Source organism: Metopolophium dirhodum, chromosome 3 (assembly GCF_019925205.1).
Source record: "Metopolophium dirhodum isolate CAU chromosome 3, ASM1992520v1, whole genome shotgun sequence".
In the NCBI taxonomy this organism is placed as follows: Eukaryota; Metazoa; Arthropoda; class Insecta; order Hemiptera; family Aphididae; genus Metopolophium; species Metopolophium dirhodum.
The window spans coordinates 8,770,997-8,793,242 of NC_083562.1; the positions used below are offsets into that span (position 1 = coordinate 8,770,997).

The 22,246-nt window shown below is 27.0% G+C and overlaps 2 protein-coding genes across 6 annotated transcripts; both read left to right on the top strand.

The window, feature by feature from the left end:
- Positions 1–6,712: 6,712 nt before the first annotated feature.
- Positions 6,713–11,822, top strand: LOC132941772 (tuftelin-interacting protein 11). The gene is made up of 12 exons (XM_061009930.1): positions 6,713–7,027; positions 7,683–7,902; positions 7,971–8,124; positions 8,185–8,278; positions 8,342–8,534; positions 8,651–8,840; positions 8,922–9,137; positions 9,196–9,446; positions 9,773–9,969; positions 10,049–10,270; positions 10,340–10,632; positions 11,469–11,822. Exons 1-12 carry the CDS (start codon positions 6,919–6,921, stop codon positions 11,718–11,720), a joined length of 2,391 nt encoding a protein of 796 aa, XP_060865913.1. The 5' UTR covers positions 6,713–6,918; the 3' UTR covers positions 11,721–11,822.
- Positions 11,823–17,375: 5,553 nt separating this feature from the next.
- LOC132940795 (clathrin light chain-like) lies at positions 17,376–21,449 on the top strand. Of its 5 annotated transcripts, XM_061008540.1 has the most exons (9): positions 17,382–17,711; positions 17,937–18,095; positions 18,224–18,286; positions 19,198–19,242; positions 20,360–20,389; positions 20,495–20,593; positions 20,662–20,773; positions 20,858–20,869; positions 20,982–21,449. In XM_061008540.1, exons 2-9 carry the CDS (start codon positions 17,948–17,950, stop codon positions 21,169–21,171), a joined length of 699 nt encoding a protein of 232 aa, XP_060864523.1. In that variant the 5' UTR covers positions 17,382–17,711; positions 17,937–17,947; the 3' UTR covers positions 21,172–21,449. The 5 variants fall into 5 exon arrangements, with proteins under 5 accessions (XP_060864526.1, XP_060864523.1, XP_060864527.1 ...); XM_061008541.1 differs by lacking the exon at positions 20,858–20,869 and having other exon boundaries at positions 17,400–17,711; XM_061008542.1 differs by lacking the exon at positions 20,360–20,389 and having other exon boundaries at positions 17,401–17,711.
- The last annotated feature ends 797 nt before the right edge of the window (positions 21,450–22,246 follow it).

The following is a 22,246-nucleotide window of genomic DNA, read 5'->3' on the forward strand; positions in this document are numbered from 1 at the left end:
AAACTAATATTAATTTTTATTCATATTGTCTTTATTATTAATTTGAGCCGTCATATCATATTGCCAATGTAAATATTAGGTGAAATTGAGATTCTACTATTAAAAGTATTATACTAGGTATGTGACAATTGCTGGTATTATGACAACATTTTATATTGAAATTGGCATTTATAGCTAATTCTATACATTAATTTTGAAACACACACACACACGTAAGTTGAAGTAAAATAAAGTTTAAATTTATCAAAATTATTAAAAGAAATTTTAAAATAAGTCAATGGAGAATAAATATTAACTTAATATAATAATTATACATTTTTACTTAAAACTAGTAGGGGTTCGACAAAATAGTTTGGTTTTTTTTATGTACCTACCTAACTCAAAACCCGAAATTAAATACCTAACTTTAGATAAGTACTTGAGATTTTCAAAAAAAATGAATTATAATAGGCAATAGCATTTTCTATGCTTAATAACATTGGCAAAAACTAATTTTAGATGTCGTTCTTAATGTGCCAGGAGAATAGATACACTAAGTACCTACCTATGTACTACGTAGTTAGGTTACAAACTTACATTTTAAATCAATTAAAGAAAAATTATTAAATAATACACTAATCACATTATAACAAATTTATTTAAGCTTAAACAGCATAATATTTAACTAGTTAATATAAAACACATATCAATGAATAAATTATTATTGTTCTGAAATAATACATAAAAAATGTGTCTTGACGGAGATGAAGAATTTTTTCTAATTTACTGCCACAGGAGACTAGAAATTAATATTTCATAAAAATTATTATTAATATTATTGAACATAAAATACAATATTTTGATTACTAATAAAATAAAATATAAAAAAATGATCTAATTAATAATTTTAAAAAAATATTACCTTAAAAGTCCAAATGCAGGGCCACCAACCTCTGGTCCTTTTTGGAAACCTTTAAAATGTCATAATAAAAAGTACCTAAGTTATATATTTATTTCCATAACATTAATTTATTTCTATTAATTTATAGATGTGATAGGTAGTAACTAACATAATATTATATTAATGAAAATATATTATAATATTAAGGAAGGTAGGAATCCATTAGCCATTTACCTAAGAATAGTACGCAACTCAAATTTGTTACATGATTTTGAAAAAAAAAATAACTATGTTTTAACCCTAACATCAAATCCAATATTTTTATTTTTATTTTTATTCTCCTTAACATCAAACAATAAGGGGTACCATAAAGCTTAATGAAACATCAAGACAATAGTTGAATGCATATTATAGTTAAAAATGTAATTATTTGTACTATAAAAACAACATACCCATATATATAACAAATGGAATAAAGGCGATATGGTAAGAAGTTTTTACAAACTCGGTGACTGACTCCATTCGAGATTTTATTCCTGGTTTTAATAATCCCATTTTCGTTTATTTTGAAATATTTCGGATTTTACTATTAGTATTCAAAATGTTACTGTAAAAATATAAGCACTGATACCTAGAAGGCTAGAAGCAATGTAGATTGTAGAACGAAGTAACGAAGATTCAATTATTGATTTATGACTTCAGTCTTCAAGACTCGAGTAAGTTGTAAGTGTAACCACGATTAAAATATAACAATATGATGTTCGTTACTATATTATCGTTCCTTACTTCCACTCGTGGTCACAATCTAAAGCCGCGGTTAAAAATGATAAGCATATTATAATAACTGATAATAGATCACGATTTAAGATAGTACCACAGAATATATGAAATCAGAACGATCACGTCATATTCTCAAACATTATTCTTAGCCCCCCATACACTACGATGAAACACGATGGTTTTCATCGTTGCGATAAAAACCGTCGGTCAAAACGGAAGTGTGTGGACGAAATCCGACGATGAAACCCGACGGTTTTTATTTTTGTCGAGTCTTGATTTTAAACACGATGGGAAGCTGATAAGAAGGTCCGCCATATTGAATGCATACGTCAGTGTTGCCCAAAAAAAAATCTTAAATTTACCTCTTACTATACGTTTTATTTTTATTTATTCATATTTGTAATTATGAATACTGTTATTATGTTGTAAGACGGGCTGAATAGAAACACTTTTAACTCAGCAATATCATAAATTTAACGGTTCCATTATGGGTTTTGTTCTAAAAAGCTGATCAATGCATCAAAATACTGATCTTTTTTAGAATGTATAATTCAAATTTCAAGATATTTGTATTTATATTTAACAGATTATTTAATATTCTTCTTTTCTTTTTAAATACCATATTTGGTAATTTGGTAACGTTATTGAGATTTAGATTAACTCATAAATATCCAACAAGATGTTAAAATGTATTACACATAAATATATAATATTCAAAATAAATTCAATAGTTTATGTGGTAAAATACTGGTTTTTTCTGTACTATATTTTATATAGTTATAATATTGGTGTAAACCAAATGTAACTATAAATCAATAATAGATTTTAATAAATTAAAAAAATATACACTTATTTGATAAAATTAAAGAATATAGGTGACACACTTCTAGGATACAAATAAAACATAATTCATCATTGAGTAATTATATATTTTATAAACAAGCAATAAAAAGAGTTACTTAGTAGTAATAATAATAATAATAATAGATTATTTTTTATTTCAAAATTGAATACAATTAATAAAATCAGATATTTTAAAAATGCAATTGTTTGTCATCTTAATATCTTCTTTAACATCTATAAAAATACTTTTACAATTTTTTATCATTCTGAGTATTTTTCTATTTTACAAGTCAACATACATTTTTAATATCATATTGTGAAAAATAATATTTTACATGACTTTTTATATTCCAATAATACCGAGTGATCCATAAATTGTATTAACACTCATTATTTGGAAAAGTTTAAACTTACCTTAAATTAACCTTATATAATTTGATGTAATTTTATAACATTTTAGAACAAAATATTATTTTTATGTACATGCTATTTACATAATAATTTGTAAACTTTTTACATTTTTGATTGTTAATAGCAGGTACATAAAAATAATATTTTGTTCAGAAATGTTATAAAATTACAACAAATTATATAAGGTTAATTTAAGGTAAGATTAAACTTTTTCAAATAATGAGTGTTAACACAATTTATGGATCACTCGGTATTATTGGAATAAAAAAAAAAATCATCTAAAATAATGTGTGTGTGATTACAAATGTTTCAAAATGGTCAATTTTCTATCTTTTAATTTTTTTTCAGAAACTAAAGCTCTATTTAAAAATTTAATTGCTGAAAAAATTCTAAAGCGTGTAAATAAATTAATCAAAAACATTTTATTAAAAGATTCACAAGGATGATTAAAAGGTACATTACTCATTTGTTGCTTTAGTTTTAAACCCACACCGTCTTCATAGGAAATGGAAGGGAAGTTATCAATAAAAATATTTTCTAGTTCGGATACAAAATTATAAAAGTCATCATGAGGCATCATCAGATTTCCAAATGTTGAGTTGTCTCCAGTAGGGTATGCTTTATAGAAACTCAAGAGAAATGACTGGTTCAACTCTTTTTGATAGTACGCATAGTCTGTACAAACCTGACAAATATGATTTTCTAAGCATTTTCTCATTAAATAACCACTAATGTAAGTTAATGCATTCTGTTCTGGAATGTCAAGTTGTCTATAGTCAACTGTACCAATGCTAATACATTTAAATTTAAAAAGATTTTTATCTGATCCTTCAAATTGAAGTATTTTTTCAGGTTGTGGTAGTTCTGCACCTAAAATTTCATCTAAATCTTCAATGCAATTTGCACCTGGAGAATGTTTAAAATAATTAGCACAAAAAATTTTTTTAAATGACCTACAAAAATCGATTGGTGTAGGATTTAAATTGTTTCCATGCTGTTGGCGGAAATAACAAAATAAATTTTCTACACGATCTTGGTTTAGGCATCTAGTATATAGAACATAATTTGGATTCTTATTTGGATTTAAGGAATGCCACAGCATTTTTAATGCAGATATTGAAATTAACCAACCATTTATAAAATTCATCCTATTAGTAATATTTGATCCATTAAATTTATTAACAACTTTCATGTTCCTAAAAACTTCAGCCATTTTGTTTAAAAAATTAATTTGTAATTCAGTATTTTTAAATGGTCTATTGAATTCTTTAAGATTGGGTGCTTTATAAGAATTGAATATGTCAAATAATTTGTCCATATCACTGATGAAATCAATAGTGTATTGAGCGCTAGGTGGCAAAATACCAGACTTTAAAGTCGTAGACATACCAGAAGCAACACTATTACTGAAAATTTGGGCAGCTAAATAAACTCTCATTTTTTCAAATGGTCCTGGATGAATATGTGCATGTTTTAATTTTGGAGCCAAGCGAAGATTATTTTCAGAATCATAATTGTAAAAAGAATCAATATGTGATTTAGTTACTATTGAATCATTAATTATAAAGTTGTGTTTAAACAACATGTTCCGAGTAGATTTCAAAAGATGAGGTGGGTCAAAAATGTAAAAAATTTGTTTTCCATCTACTTCAAAATATGGCTTGTTAGGAGAAACATAAAAGCTTTTAGAAAAACTTACAAAATTTGTGCCTTGATCTGTAATAAAAGCTTTGATATTAAGTTTAATATTTTGTAGGCGACAAATTGTTGACATAATTATGTCTTTCAGATCAGTACCGGTACAACTACTTGACACAAGAAAATAAGCAATTGGTTGTTTCCAATTTTTGTTTATTCCTCCAAGCATAAGGACTAAAGCATATTTGGCAGGTTCATACTTTTTACGATAATTTGATTCATGAAAACCTATAATTTTGTCTTTAGAGACATTATAAAATAAATTTGTTTTTAAAGCCATTTCATCGGCATAAAGTACGCAATCTAGCGCCTCAGGTTTAAAACTACTGATTTTAAATGATAGAAAATTAAAAAGAAAATCATTTAGACCAGGATTTATTTCGTATTTTGAAGTTACTCTTCTAAGTGTTCGACTAACAGGAAGGGATAGATGATTTTGCAATAAATTGTAAACTCTTGGACCTAGAAAATAAATACTTAAGGCAAGTTGCTTAATTTCATTAGAATACCTGAATCCTTGATAATTTCTTTCCTTATTCTTGATTTGCGATTTGACAATCATAAAGAGGGTAGGTGACAAGTATTCTTTACACGTTTCCAAGCAATTCTCCAATTTATTGTTAGGTTTATTTGCTATTTGCCAATTCAAATTTATAATAATTTGTTTCAACTCGGCCTGAACCCGTTCACTTTCTTTTAGTTTTTCCTGAAGAGTAACTTTTCGGGGAGTTTTGGATGATAAATAACTCTGTGTTTGTATACCAATAACACTTGTTTCAATATCCATTGATGTTGATGCATCAGATAAACTTTGTGAGTTTATCGATAAACGAGCAGAAGAACCTGTAAAAATTAAAATATAAAATTCCATACAAGTCAATCATCTCTAACATTTAGGCAAAATATAACAAAATTTTAACAAATAGAAATTAATTAAAATAATAAAGATTTTAAGAAAAACTAGAATACAATATTCTTATCCGCGGAATAGGTTATTGCGGCTACCAACGATAAGTGAGAATTCTATTGTGTTTACAATAATATATTTTATGTTCATACCAGGTGTTGAACATGATAATGGCACAAAATCTGAAGTGCTACATTCAGGGTCATCATTATTCTTTGGTTCATCCACACGATCAACTCCCATGGCATCAAACAAAGTAGGTATAGCTTCTAGCTTTAGTCTATTTTTCTGAAAATTGGAAAACATGTTAGTTTCAAAATGTAAAGAACAAACACGATACTTAGTGTTAGCAGCCAAATTATTGATTGATTTCAGGTGATCACTTTTGCAATTTTCAATCCAAACAGCACATCTAAAATATTATTGTAAATATAATTAATAACAAAAAAATAATAAGACATTTTAAAAAAGAATAACAGTTTAGTCAGTTGCAATACCAAAAAAAATAGGTGTAATATGCATTGTTTGGACTAGAATTAATGCTCACAATACAAGTATTAAGTAGGTACCTGGTATGTGTAATTTATTATTTTAACAACCAGCTTAAAATCAAATTTATGGTAGGTTAGGTTAGATTATGAAAGAAAAGTAAGTATTAATGAACTATTAGGCTATTCAAAACCGGAACAAATAAACAAAGATAACAAAGATTTTTCTTACCTGGCAGGTTCTTTTGGGAAAGTAAAAAAACTTATGGTTTCCTTATTTAAAATATGACTTTTACAATTGATCAAACAACATTTTGAATACTGTTTGGCCCGTTTATTAACAATAAACTCCATTGTGAAAAACTAAAAAAGTTACACAGCAATGCAAGTGAACAATTCAGTAAACTTGAAAATTACAGTCAAAAATTTTCAAAACCATATAATAAGGTACAAAAAACCGGGACATCCAAACAACAACGGCGGTAAAATGTAAAATGTTTGGTTAGGAGATTGGAAACTAAATTGTAAACATCGTTACAACAGTGTCACCGTAAGCAACATAAAATTGAAAAAACATTAATATTGAGTTTGTGGTCAATCTGGTGCTTGCATTCAATATGGCGGACTGTTTTTCAGGCGGCAGAAGTGTCCATTTTGATTTCATATATTCTGTGATAGTACTATCTAATCGTGATACGACCGACGATCAGACTGATTGACGAGTGCTGAGTGCCTGAGTCCGAATGCCGTCTATGCTCATTATGCTGAAACAGCGAAAACTTGAAAAAAAGATATAATTATAATAATATTCAATTTACCTATTGTAAATTATCATTTGAAATAGTAACGTCAATATTTGTTTATTACACTTAAAAGTTAAATCTATAAAGTGAAAACTTGTTCTATTCAAAATGTCTGACGATGAAATGGAAAAATTTGAAATTACTGATTTTGATTTGGACAATGAATTTAATATGAACAGACCCCAAAGACGACTAACTAAAAATCAAGCAATTTACGGTATAATATCCTATTAATTATCTTTAGTTATAACACTTATAACTAATAAGTAACAATAAATATCTAGCGTATACCTAGTTAAATAATTAATTTAATTTAGTAAATGATTAGTGTAAATAAATATTTCTTAAAAATGATTATTTTTGTTAAATATGTATTATAAATTATAATATTATATCCATTAAATTTGCAAATTACCTTCTCTGATATACAATCTAAAACTTTGCTTGCTCAAACCGGAGGAAAAAAACGCACTGGGGTGCTTACACCGTATCATTAAACAGTGTGATTTAATGGTTTATTATCCCTGAACTAACTACAAACTTTCTACAATCTATACCCTCTGAATAGCAGACACCTCCAAATAATAGACATATTTTCAGCAACCAAGAGTATCCGGTATATAGAGCTACCTACTAGAAGACAAATACATAAGTAATTGTTCAATGAAATTATACAATATACTTATATAAAAACTGCATTGTTTCTAATATTATTTAGGTATATTATTCATAATTTTTGTACATAAAATTTTTTCAAACAACGCAACTAAAATTTTAAAAAAATTTGTTGTAAAATTACATCATTTCACAGATAAATACCTATAAACCCCGTAGAAATTATTTTTCTAATAAATTGTATATTTATTTTTTAGGAATTTGGGCCGATGAAGAAGGTAATGATAGTGATGATGAACCTTCAGGTTTTGGGGGCCGTAGAAACAAAGATAAGAAATATAAACAAAACTACACTGCTCCTGTTTCATTTGTTGCTGGAGGAGTTCAACAGGCTGGCAAAGATAAAAAAGAAATTAAAACTGAAGAAAAAAAAGGCAACGAGTTGCACAATTTGGAAGATAATATTTCTGCATCTAGGTTTGATAGATAAACATTAAGTATATATTCCTGTATACTCAATATTTTTTATGAACATATTATTACAGTGATGATGAAAAACCAGCATTTAGTTTTGATATTGATCAAGAAGTGGCAGGATTACGAAAGAAACGATCTCAAGTAAACTCAAGACTAATAGACAAAGGATTAGGAGATTGGGAAAAACATACAAAAGGAATTGGCGCAAAACTGTTGCTCGGAGTAATTTATAAATATTTTATTTATAAATCAAAATGTAACTTATCATTTCATATTTTATAGATGGGTTACCAACCAGGTCAAGGTTTAGGAAAAAAACTTCAAGGTATTCTGGCTCCAATTGAAGCAAATTTAAGAAAAGGAAGAGGAGCAATTGGTAATAAATACTTATAAATTAATATGTGTATTTTAGGCTAACTGTCAAACATCTTATTTTTAGGTGCATATGGTCCAGAATCTAAAACTAAACCAATGAAAATAGAAAAAATAGCAGAGAAATCAAAAGATAACAAAGTTCTTGTCAGTGGTTGGAGAAAAGCACGTAAAGCCGAAAAACTTCAATATAATTATAAAACCGCTGAAGAAGTAATTGAAGAAAGCAAACAACCAGGACAAAGAAAACGAGAATTCAAGTACAATTAATGCATTATTAAGTCAACCTAATTATATATTTATATATATTGATATCAATTATTAACGAATCATAATAGGTACATCATAAGTTATAAAATGTTATTTCATTTTTCAGTGAACTAAGTAGAGTAAAAGTAATTGATATGACTGGCCCAGAACAAAGAATTTTATCTGGATATCATGCTATATCAGGTGTTAAAAAGCCAATAGATCAGTGGGAAATTCGAAAAGATAAAAAATACTCAAATTTTGATCTACCCGAATTATTACATAATCTCAACCTATTAGTTGAAATAGCTGAACAAGTATACACAATTTCATAATTTCATATGATAATTTATTTGATTTTAATATAATAGAAACATTTAATTTTGGTATTATTATAGAATATTGTTACTAATAATCAAGAACTTTGTAATTCGGAGGATCGGCTTATTGTCATTGAACAAGAATCCAAAAAATTAGGTGAAAATATAAATGAAAAAAATAATTCAATTGAATCTCTTGAAAAAATGATAACTATCATGGAATCTATAAATGATGAATTAAAAAAAAAAATGTTGGATAGTAGCCGAGCTATACAACTTTGCACAGAAATGAAAGTATGTTATGCAATTATTATCTTTAAGATGATACTTAGTTGAATCTATTACGGTTTAGGAAAATTACTACCCAGATTATCGGTTGAATGGTGGATCAGTTTTCGCTTTATCAATTTCTCAAATATTGATTAAAGAAATGGTATCTACATGGGACCCATTACAAGATCCAACTATGCCTTTCAAAGAACTCAAAAAATGGAAAGAATTATTAACTTTAAATGAGCCAAGTGCTGTTGGTTTTCAGTCAAGTGATGAATTTCAAACATTAATTTGGCAAGAATGGGTGCCTCAAGTTCAAAAAGCATGCAGGTAATTATAATATTGGCTAAAAAATAAATTATTTTTTTCTCAATATTTTAAACTGATTAATGATTATATCAAAGGTCACCAAATGAGGGCCCGCATTAAATTTTTATTTTAATTTTAAGTTTTATTTTTTAATGCTCCCTTTCCTTCCTTTTTTTATTAACATGTACAATATTATATGTACATTCAACTTGTACAACTCCCAAAAACTTCTTGAATTCCTAAAGTGGCCCTCTAAAAATGTTAATTGGTGAACTCACTATTATATTAAAGTCAAAGTTATCTTCTATGTTTTATGTAATGTGATGGTTTCTGAATTTTTTATTTAGGCAATGGAATTGTCGAGATTGTAACAGTATGTTGAAACTTATTGAACAATCATCTGAAATGATACCATCTGACATAATTAATCATGTTCTTGAAAATATGATTTTACCACAAATACAGTTGGAAGTTGAACAATGGGATCCATTGACTGATCTTGTACCAATCCATTTGTGGATTCACCCTTGGCTGCCGTATTTAAGTGAGTCAAGTTCAATATTAATGATAACCTAGATTAAGAATTTCAAACAAAATTATTATTTAATTATTAACATAAATAGGTAAACATTTTGAAACAATTGTTTATCCTACACTGAGACAAAAATTAAGTGTAGCATTAAATGCTTGGCATCCATCTGACAACTCTGCTAAGTTGATGCTTCAACCATGGTTAAAGGTTTTCCAGCAAGGCTACATGGACGCTTTTCTAATTAAAAATATTGTTCCTAAATTACAAGCTGCTCTGCATACTTTTGTTATCAACCCACATCATCAACAATTGGGTAACTTTTATCATTTTAAAAATAATCATTGAAATATTAAAATTTTAAAAAATATTTTTTTTTATTTAGACAATTGGAATTGGGTCAATGCATGGTCAGATGTATTACCATTACCCACATTAGTAGAATTGTTGGACCAACATTTTTTTCCAAATTGGCTTAAAACTCTTACTATGTGGATAAATATGAATCCCAACCATGAACAAATAAGTAACTGGTATACAGGATGGAAGTCTTTAATGCCTGCTATTATTGTTGAACATCCAACTATTAAAGGGAGGTTTCATTCTGCTTTAGATATAATGAGCCGAGCAGTTGGAGGACCTTCTATGCCACAACCACCTCCACCACCTACAATTCACGTAAATAGTTTATATTATTAGATAGGCAAACATCAAAAAATTATTTAGTTATTACTTATTTTTAGAGCCGGGAATTATATGCATTTGCATATTTGTACTAAGTGTATGCACATCAAAGGGTTCTAAAATGTCCACGTTTCTTCTCACACTGAATTTAAACACCAAATTTTAATGGGTTTTTAATAAATAAATAATTTTAATTTAAGATAAATATATTTTCAATTTTGGTAATTTTAAATGAGAAAAAAATCGTTGACAGGGTCTCCTACAAGAATATTGTTAAAATATTGTCATTTTTGCAACACTTCATGAGATCGGAACACGTTTAGATAATATTATATAAACAAAAATAAATCACATACACCCGCATTTCGGCATACTATGATGTTACTTCAACGAATAAGGCAGTAACTCAATTTTACAAATTTTTTTTTATAACTTATAATATTTATGGATTTTATTTTTTTATTTTGATTCTTTTTTTTAAGTTTTTTGAGTTTTAGACATTGTATTTCAAACAATCTAAAATATGAGAAAAAATAAGATTATAATATATTGCATTTTGGTTTTTAAAGTATTAAATGTTTAACTATTTAAATATTTTTTTGTTTCTGAAAAAATATCTAGTAAGTACCTTCCCTTGGTATAAAAATTTGTTTTTTTTTAAAAAAAATCACATTTTATAATGAATAACTTATGGAATATGTTGCACAATTGCATATTTAGCCACTTTTCCCTTGCATGTTTGCATCATATTTGACACTTTTTAAATGCATATAAATCTAAGCTCTACTAATTATCAATATAAATTTAAGAATTTTGATATTTATTTTTAGGGTGGTCTAGCTGAAGCTGTACGTACTGCATCACAAATGCCGCATGGCTTTAAAGAATTAGTACAAAAGCGTTGCGAGGAACGGGGTATTTTATGGATGCCTATTTCTGGTCGTTTTAGAGAAGCTAAACAAGTATATAGATGTGGAGCAAGACTTCAAGCATTTATTGACCGTGGAGTTTTATTTGTTTGCCAAGACGGAATAAATTTTGCTCCAATGTCTGTACAATCCATGTTAGAACTATGCGAATAAAATATTATTAGTATTATTGTTTATATTAATGATAATTTACTGAAAAAATGATATATTTGTAATTAAGTAAATAAGTATAAAATGTGAAATTATTTAAAGTGATTTATTTTTAAAAAAAATTTTAGATTTAATATTAATTTTTATTAACAAATTCTCATACAACGGTTTTCTTATTTTGCTGTTATTAAAAAACTAATAGCTGTAAATAGTTTAAATTTACACCAAATGTTTATTTTATTATTTCATATACTTGATAAAATTTTCAAAATATTTTGACTCGTTTTGAGATATTTATATACATTTGAAATTTAAGATTCTTGAGGTTTTGACTAACTTTTCAAAGGAGCATTTAGAGGACTTTTAATTATTCATTCGTTAAGAAACTAATTATTGTGATGAATTTTTTAGGTTTAAGAACTATGAGATTATATAGAGTATTAGAGTCTATATAGTATCGACTGTAGTTTTCAATATACTCTCCTAGTACCTATAACTATATCATTTTTTTAACCCATTTTCCCGAGGGTGATCAAATTCCCTTTCCAATTTTTTTTTTTTGTTTTTTTATTATATCATTTTTAAATTTTAAGTTTTAACCAACAATCACACGGTGACCTCTCCAAAATAATAATTTATTATTGAACTTAAAATTGATATTAATACTCTTTTGGTTTATTAAAATATAGACCATTTGGTGTCATCTGAACTAACATTATTTAATGAATTAATAATTATAGGTTAATCATTTGCAGGATTTATATTACTGGTGGTTATAGACAGCAGTCTTCAGTGTTTGTTCCTACTATACCTATATATAGTTTAAGCTGAATTTTTTTTTTTGCTTCTTAAAATGCATTTGCCAGTTTTAGGCATCCATGTTCCACTTTCAATTAATTTTTTGATTATTTAACTATTTAAGTAGGGTTTAGTAGTTGGATACATATACCTATTGTGTTTCATGCTTATACTCATACTTATACTTACACTGAATGTGGTTACTTTGCGTATACAACTGCAGGTATCCAAGAGTGTAGAATTCAGTGGTGGAGGCGGGGTACAACCTGTTTTGGTTTGTATGCAACCACTTTCTGTCGGTGAACAGAGAATAGAACAGAGTGTATTGTATAAGGGCGATAAGCTAAAATGTTACTACGAACAATATTGAATACTTCAATAATGTACCTATTTTGCCTATACAATACGCCGGACAACACATGCGTTTGCAAGAAGTACGTGTAACAATATATATACAGAGTGTCCTGTAAGGATACACCCATTAGCCGTAGAGCGGGAGCTTATACGGATGCTATACAATTCTAATTGTATTTGAAAAACGTTTCTGAATGAAGACCGCGGTCTGTCAGCCCCTAATATTACTAATTATATTTGATAACATGATTGTGATTAAAGTAAATTATTTTACTATTATTTACTAGACATTAGTACAATTGTATGTAAAATTCATTTTTGCTAAAAAAAAATATTATTTTAAAATGTCATTGCGTGTGTATAAGATATAATAATATACTCTAAAAGTTTCATATACCCACGAACTGTATTTATTAATTACAACAAAGATAAGGATTAAGGAGATTCCCCCCCCCCCCACAAGTTTGATATACAATTATTAATTACGTGTCCGTAGATGCACTTGATATTTTCATCAAATATATATATTATCATTATCTAAATATAATAAAATTATCAAAATATTTTGACTCGTTTTGAGTTATTTATAAAAATTTGAAATTTTTTAGTTTTTTTATTTAATAAAAGTCAATAACATTATTCTTTGGGTCAAAAAGCTTGAAAATGTAATATAATTTATAAAGTTCCTCATAATTTTATATAATAGCAGTTAAAAATATTAAAAATACATATGTGTATATATGTCGTAGCCACTTCGTGTAATCGATCTTTTCATGAAAAGATTACCATTTCATGAAATGGTCACTCCAATTTAACATCGTGTAATTTATTTCACAATCTGGTCGTTCACTTTGTGTACTGGAATACAAAATTCATTGCACACGTCAAGTTTGATTACCTATAGGTATCCATTATTATTTATTTAATGTATTTATTAAGTATACTTATTTATGACTTCTACAATACCATAGGTATAGATATTTTAAAGATAAATTTAAGTTATTTTATCTAAATTGAATTTATATTATTATTTATTACCTTACATAGTATATTAATTATAACTATTTATATCATATTAATATATTGTTCATATTATAATCATTTTTTTATTTATTAGAACATTTATTAGAACACAAATTAAATAATTATAGTTCTTGTATAAGGATTAACATAATATGATAGCCGATGGGTACACTAAACACTTGGTATAGAACGAGCGCAATAATAAATTCACGCGATTGTAATGAAAGGTATTAGGTAACATACCTATAGTTATTATAATTTATAAGTATTATTTTCCACGTTCTTAAAATATAAATTACCTATGATTTATGAATGTACAAAAACAAGGGGCTAGGAAATTTACAAAATCAATCAAATTTATTTACGATTCCGAAAGTTTTAGATAATATAATAAATAATAATCAACAATATTATTTAAGATACCAGGAATTAATACTTATACATTTTGTCCATGTATAACATTAAGGCATTAACAATGTACCTATTGTCAGGGCCGGATCTAGGGGGGGGGGGGGAGTCAGGGATTTATCCCCGGGCGTATAATTTTCGTGGGCGTATTTTTAAGGTTTGAAATTTGTAAATTGAAATTTTAAAATTGACTTTAAAACAAAAGTCAAAACTTGGTTCAAATAATATTTTACAGAAAATGTGTAATATTGGGTATGCGAATAAAATAAAATAATTTTATTTTTTATCGAGATAAGTTATATCTAATAACATTGATTTAAAAATTAAAAAGGACAAATATGAAATAGGTATACGTAGTGTCGTGGAAATACCCGTCCGCCACTGTCAGCGCGCGAGAGTGTACACGCCTTAGTCTATCATAGATTACACTTAGTTAAACTCTCCGATTAGTGACATAATAAAGTATGGTAAATTACATCGTTTTCTTGCATATAATATATTATGTAGATACTAGATACCCCCCACCCAAAAAAAAAAAAAAAAATAGTCGTGTTATTGTATAAACCTTAAATAATAAAAGGCTGCAGAGAAAAAACCATGATATTTTAGGAAACTTTTAATGAAACATTTTTCCTATTCTTATTATTAATTATCAGGATTGGGATTTTATAGCACTTAAAATTGCATAAATATGCGCTAAAAATATGCAATAAAAACAACAAAATATGCAAAAAAATGAAATTTATTAATTAATAATTTTAAAATGTATAGAAATACATATTGAATAATAAACATTACTTTGATATGTAATTTATCTTTTATTAAAAATCTTTTAAATCTAACATTTTTTTAATATAAAAAAAATATATATTTTACAAACATTATTTTTGAAATGTTTTAATATTTATTAAACGTGTAAAAAACATTTCATTGTTACTTGGGCCGATTTCAAAAATATTATTTACTCGAATTGCCTCCTAAGTACCTACTCTTGTACTCTAATCGCCTGCAATAGCTATAATTAATCGATTTATAAAAAAATATATCAAACATAATTTAGATGAAATATCATTCTGTTATACAGTCAAAAACTTAAGTTTGTATAAAATAAATGTTGTAATAAATAGACAGACACAGCAGTAATAATTGATAATATTAAAAATAATTTTGCTGGTCGTTCAGAGAACTGTTCTAAAGCTTTTCGTTTCAATTAGTTGCTGAGTATCTGTCTGTTAATGTTTTGCTCTGAGTCTTTCGCACAATCGTGATTATAAGTTTACTATTTTCGAACTGGATTTTATTGCGGTTTTCAAATAGGCTGTACATATTTTTTTCGTACATGTCCACCGTTTAATATCAATAGCTAATTATTTTTTGTATCCAAACTTAATACCATCACATATTATTATAATGGTTAGGTTAGGTATATCAGGCACATATTACAATGGTTTTACCCTTTTCGCTGATCTCGCTTATTACGTTCATTTTTATAAAAATGTATGTATACTATAAAATAACGTGTTATTTATCGTGGTTGCGAAAACGAAACTGATTGTGTTGAACTGGTGATGATAGACTAATCACTAATCGCGGATAAGATTATTGCATTCGAAAAATTAATCTGTCTGGTAAATTATACTGTCTAAAACATTTTATTTTTGACCATTACGGAATAATATAATAATCGATAGTACACGTACAACTATCGATATATTAATTAATATTCCAGGTGTGTCATGTGAGGCAATCCGAGTAGACCATTTGGGTATACTCGAATTGCCTCCTAAAACGCCCGGAGGCAATTCAAGTAAAAAAATGTCACCTACCTAAGTTTGGGAGACAATTCGAGTGTCACAGATACATTTAATCGATGTGTTATAATCCATGATAAAGTAAATTTCATGTTATAATCATTATATTACAATTTACAGTACATCACATTTTTGTTTCATTGTATTTTTCCCGTATTTGGGTACATAATATTAAGTTTTGATTGTAACAAATATTAAAAATGAAAAATGTATAATACTGTTATGTTGCAAATTAAATATTGTTCTTTCACATAAAGTTTTTTATATTAAAAGTAAGCAATGGATACCTAATTTAGATTTGTTAATAAATAATTCATACATGTTATTATTATCAATATTATTTATTCTAAGCCTGAAACTTGGAAATATTGACCACAGACTTTAGCTTTAAATACACCATTAAGAAGTGCTTCTAAACTATTACTTGAATAGTTTAAAATCGTTTAAATTATTTGTGGTAAATAAATTATTGGTCCAGTATATTGCAAAAGGTTTTGTAAGTGTTGGTCCTCACAATACTGTGCGAGTGTGCTTGATTTTCCGTAAAAAAAAAATACTAATTCTGGTAATCTCCCTGAGATTGGCGTATTTTTTTAATTTCCCCGGGTGTTAAAAAGCTAAGATCCGGCCCTGCCCATTGTACATACATACTACTTATTAGTCGTTATGGACTGATTTTGTAATTATTTTTAAAAAAAAGTAACGTTATTTGTAACTCTCAACTTTTTGAATAAATAAATTATTACTTAAAATAATACGATAATACATAGTAATAAAGTAATTGTAAAGTAACTTAGCAACATATTAAAATATATTACTACATTATATTGTTTTTAATATTTTTTAGCAACATTCGAAAAAAAATTTATATCAGTAGAAAAATATCATGGACAAATAAGAATTTGGAAATGGTTAGTATACAGTAACATCATAGAACAATAGTGGTACACTGGTACCGTGGTATTAATACCTACTATGAATACAATTTATATTCATCCGTATCGTTCTGTGGCATGACGTACAATTATATCATGATCGAATAACATGGTATAATGGCAATTTAATGATACGCATGTCCATTACCCCGCCGGCCGTCAGTACCCAGTTTGCCGCTTTTCATTGGTTGTCGTGATTAATTTATGTACGTAGTGTATTATGAGACGAATTTATATACAATGGTACAATAATAATAATACAATAATATGCGCAACACCCGACGATATTTCAGTCCGTAGTCATCATACCTGTCACGTAATTTTATCATGACGTATTATATTGTTCGGCAATATCAGCAATCGCCAATCAGCTACTCGTCTAATCTTGCTAGGTGCTACCTCCTGCCCACTAACCAGTGCTCACTGATCAGTGTCCAGTGCCCTATGCCCGTGCCACTCTCCGTAGTCTGTTGTCACTTGTCTGCCACCCGACACTCACATTTAATTTTGTCATCGAACCATTAGACTCACGACCTCAATTATAGTCGTCTAACCCGCTCTCTGTTATTTTTCCTGCTGTTTGTCAAAAGGCTCTCCATACACGGAACTGCAAACAGTTTCTCAGCTTTAAATCTCTAATTCTAACGAAGGACGAATTTCGGAACGTAAGTCTGCAACTATTTTTACACGTCATCGTTGACTCGACAGGGGAATTCAATATCAAAATACGCCTTTATTCGCGATTTTATTATGATACATTTGTCGTCGTTATCTTATCTCTAAATACTATGACAGTTCTGTCGGTTCAGCCCTTGCATCATTTTTCTAACAACTATTTATTGTTACTAAACGTTACGTACATAACTAATAATACATTTTTTTGAGTACAGCTACAGAAGTGATGGACAACTTTGGTGACAATTTTGATGATGGCGACGTCGATCCAGCTGCAGAATTTTTAGCTCGCGAACAGACTCAATTGGCAGGCTTGGAAGACGATCTCAGCACACCCAACGTACCGATCGGTGTCACCCAAACATTATCAAACGGTAACAGCTAGTAATTTTTACTAGCAGAATACAGTTATTATAGTTATCACTTGCCTGTTTTGTGAAGCTTTTTATTCATACCTTTTTATTTTTTTTTTCTGCATGTCATGAATTGTATGTACAATTAGGTTCAGGAAGCAGCTTTGAAATAATTGATAGCGCAGAAAACCAGTTAACTAACCCCGTGATTGGTGAGTCATCAGATTTAAAGTTCATTCAAATAAAACACCACAGTTTAAGCAAATTTTGTATTTTGAGCTATTTTTTTAAACTATTAATATTTACATTTCTTTGGTTATAACTTGTAACAACTTTTATGAAATTAAAATATGATAGTTTCTTTATAGTATAGATTAAAAAAAATTAAAACCCTTGAAATTAAATCAAAAAATAAAACTTTCAGCACATTATATTAATAGCGATAAAAGGTCATGCATATCTAGTAAAAACTAATTGTCTGTTATAATGTGACTATAATCTCATAAGTTATATGGTTTTAAATTGAATATTAATAAAAAGATTAATAATATTAAAGTATTTAAAAACTATATTTTTAATTAAATATTTGATATCTATTGATCTATTTATATGTATATGTAATAAATCATATTTGTGTATTAGGAAAACATACATTAAACATAATTGGTTAAAATGGTTGAACAATTTTAACTATTAAAATGCTTGACATTTTTTAAATGTATATTTTTAATTTTCTTTTTAATAATCATTGTCGTAGATGTAAAATATAAACTACATATTTGAGCATATTGATTTAAAAAAAAAAATTTTTTGAAGATAATAAAGAATAAAAATGTATATCAAATAATTTATATATATATATATATATATATATATCATTGGTAAAACTATGTAGCTTTTGGTTAATAGAACGCCATAGTTATAAAATATCCTTTAAGATTAATCTAAATTGATATACCTATGCATTTATTATATTTTATTTTTAATTAACAATTTGTATTATTTAATAAAACCCTAAGCACCTTTTTAAGTTGAAGTCTAGTTAGGTCAATTTCTGTAATGCTTTTCTACCAATATTATTTGCAGTGTTGTTTTATTATTGTTTTTTTTTCCTTTGACCTAGAAAATGGATTAACAAATGGTTTTACAGCTACAAATAGTGATGATGGTAAGTAAAATTAATTTTACACATTAACATGTATGGATATAAATTAATATTGGTTTACTGCATTAAATTGAAATTATTGTTTTGAATATTTATAATTTGATTTAAAAGAAGCCTATTATTCTAATGAATATATTTGTATTATTATGTAATTTAAATTAATATGTAATTGAGTAGCTTAATCACATTAAAAATAAATTAATCAAAAACAAATTACAAACATTAAATGGAGAGAATATATTATTACGTTTTAAAAGAACGTTTTATTTTAAAGAACTGTCAATTATAAATTTTCTTTTAGTTAAGAGTTAATCTCTAATATATTTATTTGTTAATCATTCCAATTCAATAATACTCGTGTGATTTTGAATTCAAGATACTTATTGCTTATGATTAGGGGGTTGGATTTGTATGCATTTGTATATTTTTAATAGTTGATCGTATTGTTTGAGAAGTAAGAACAAAATATATTTTATGAATGTGTGATTAAAAATATTAATTTTTCAAAATTTATTTTGAACACATTTTACTATTTTGTAACTAAAATAAAAACTATGTACAATTACAAAAAAAATAAAAATGTAGCAATTCATAATTATATAATAATAAACATGTATCGTATTATACTAACAACAAATCAAATTAATATTTTTTAAAATAATGTATTATATTTGGCCATTTTTGGTACTTAAATGCGTATTTTTTAAAAAAGTGTATATTGCATAATATACTTAAGAGCCCTACTAATGAATTCTGATGATATATTTTACATTCAAAAAGTAGGCAAGGTGTTGATTGTACCTAGTCATTAATTTGGTCACTGTTATTGACGTTTCTGATCGGAGACTATCTAACTTTGTGGTAACTGTAGTTAGCAAACAACTAAAACTTATTTTTTTTCTTAAAAAATACTGAGAAATTTCTATTTTCGACCCATCATGATACCAGCTAGATCAAATTTTCTGCCTACAATATATAGTTAAATTTGATCATATGAGCATTTTTTCTACTATAAAAAGTGTCTTTAGACACTAAAATAAAAAAATACTCATCATTATAAAATAAATGATCAGTAGAATTTAAAAAACAGTTTTTCTATATTTTGTACATGTCTGTGCAGAAAAAAAATTGGTTTCACCTAAAAAAGTTTGTGAGTAAATTATTATTTTTAGGCTATGATAATAAATGTTAAAAATATTATATGTTTTAATAGTTTACGTGACTTTTAACTATCTGTTTTTCTTTTTTTCTTCAGACACATCATCGCCAATAATTGCTCCCAAAATTGAGAGAGAAGAACCTGAAAAGATTAAGAAATGGCGGGAAGAACAGAAGACTCGATTAGAAGAAAAAGGTATTATATTATATTGATTAATAATTATGTGGCTTTTTACTTAATTTATTTTGTGAATATGTGATTAGATGCTGATGAAGAAAAAAAAAAAGAAGAATTACGGCTGGTCGCTAAAAGTGAATTGGAAGAATGGTACAAGATTCACAAGGAACAAATTGCAAAAACTAAAGATGTTAATCGGTAATATAAACTAATATTTTAAAATATACTATTATGTTAAATTATATTATAAATATATTTTCTTTAAATGCTTCATTGGAATAGGGAATCTGCAATGTAAGTAGTACAATTTAGACTTAATAGATTGATGACTATTTCTTCCAATTATAAAATGTATTTAATTTTTATTATCTATAGTAATATTATAATTTGTTTAATTTTTATCTAGAAATGCAGAGAAACAATTTGTTGCTGAATCTGATGAAATTGAGCCAGGCACTGAATGGGACCGCATCTCAAAACTCTGCGATTTTAACCCTAAATCGAGTCGTGCTAGTAAAGATGTAACACGTATGAGATCTATCATTCTTCAACTTAAACAGACTCCACTGAAAAAACCGGTATCACCTGCAAAATAATTTGTAATTATAATTTCCTTTCTGTCATTCCTATACAGTAAAATATTTATTCTATTGAGTTTTTTATTTTATAACATTGCTACATAGTAAATATTATATTAATTTCAGAGATAATAGGTATATAATAATATTTGTTGCATGTTTATGCTCATTATATTGTATTATTAATTTGTTATTTATAAAGTATTATTCATAAAATTCAATTATTTAAAAACTTTTCTGTTACTTGTAATATATATAACATATTGCAATAAAAATCAAATATTTATACTTATAAATGGGTTAGTATGTTTTCATTTATTAGGTTATGTGGTTCTGGTATATTATTATGATTGGTAGGTATGTGCAGTTCTATTTAATTATTTATTTGTGTAAGGAAAAGATTAATGATTTAATTTATTTGCTATTTGCATACAAATATTTACTAAAACTATAAACTTGTTTAAATTAAACAATGCTAGTGTTAAGCGGTCCATAACCTGGCAGCTTTGAAAGCAACAGCATATCTATTTTATAATTTATAGTATGTATATTAGTTATCTTCATTAAGTATTTTAACTGAGTGATACTGATATCAAAAAAAAAAAAAAAAAAAACATAAATAAATAAAACTTGTACAAAAATATTAGCTTTATTATTCTTAGATAATTTTAAGAACAAAATTTATTATAGAACTTGAGACATTTCTATTAAAGTTACTGCTTGATATCTGCAAAAATAAGGAACTGGCAATATGATAATATTAAGGACATCATTGCAAATAGAAGAGGTTACAAATTACAAGTGGCCAAGGGTTAATTATTTAATAAAAAAAAAAATTACAACATTGTAAAACTTTAAAGGGGGCATGGAAAAAATCAGGTTGAAGTGGTTGTACACCATTAAAGTTAATACAATTTTCTTCCATTTAGTTGGAAACAAAATCATGTTTGTAGATTTAACTGACTTGTAATGAACAAGCATATTATGATACACACAATCAGATACAAATATTACTTAAGATATGTCAGCACACTATTTGTTTTCACTTTTCACTCTCTGGCCCATGCGCAACAAAGACTAAACACATTCACGC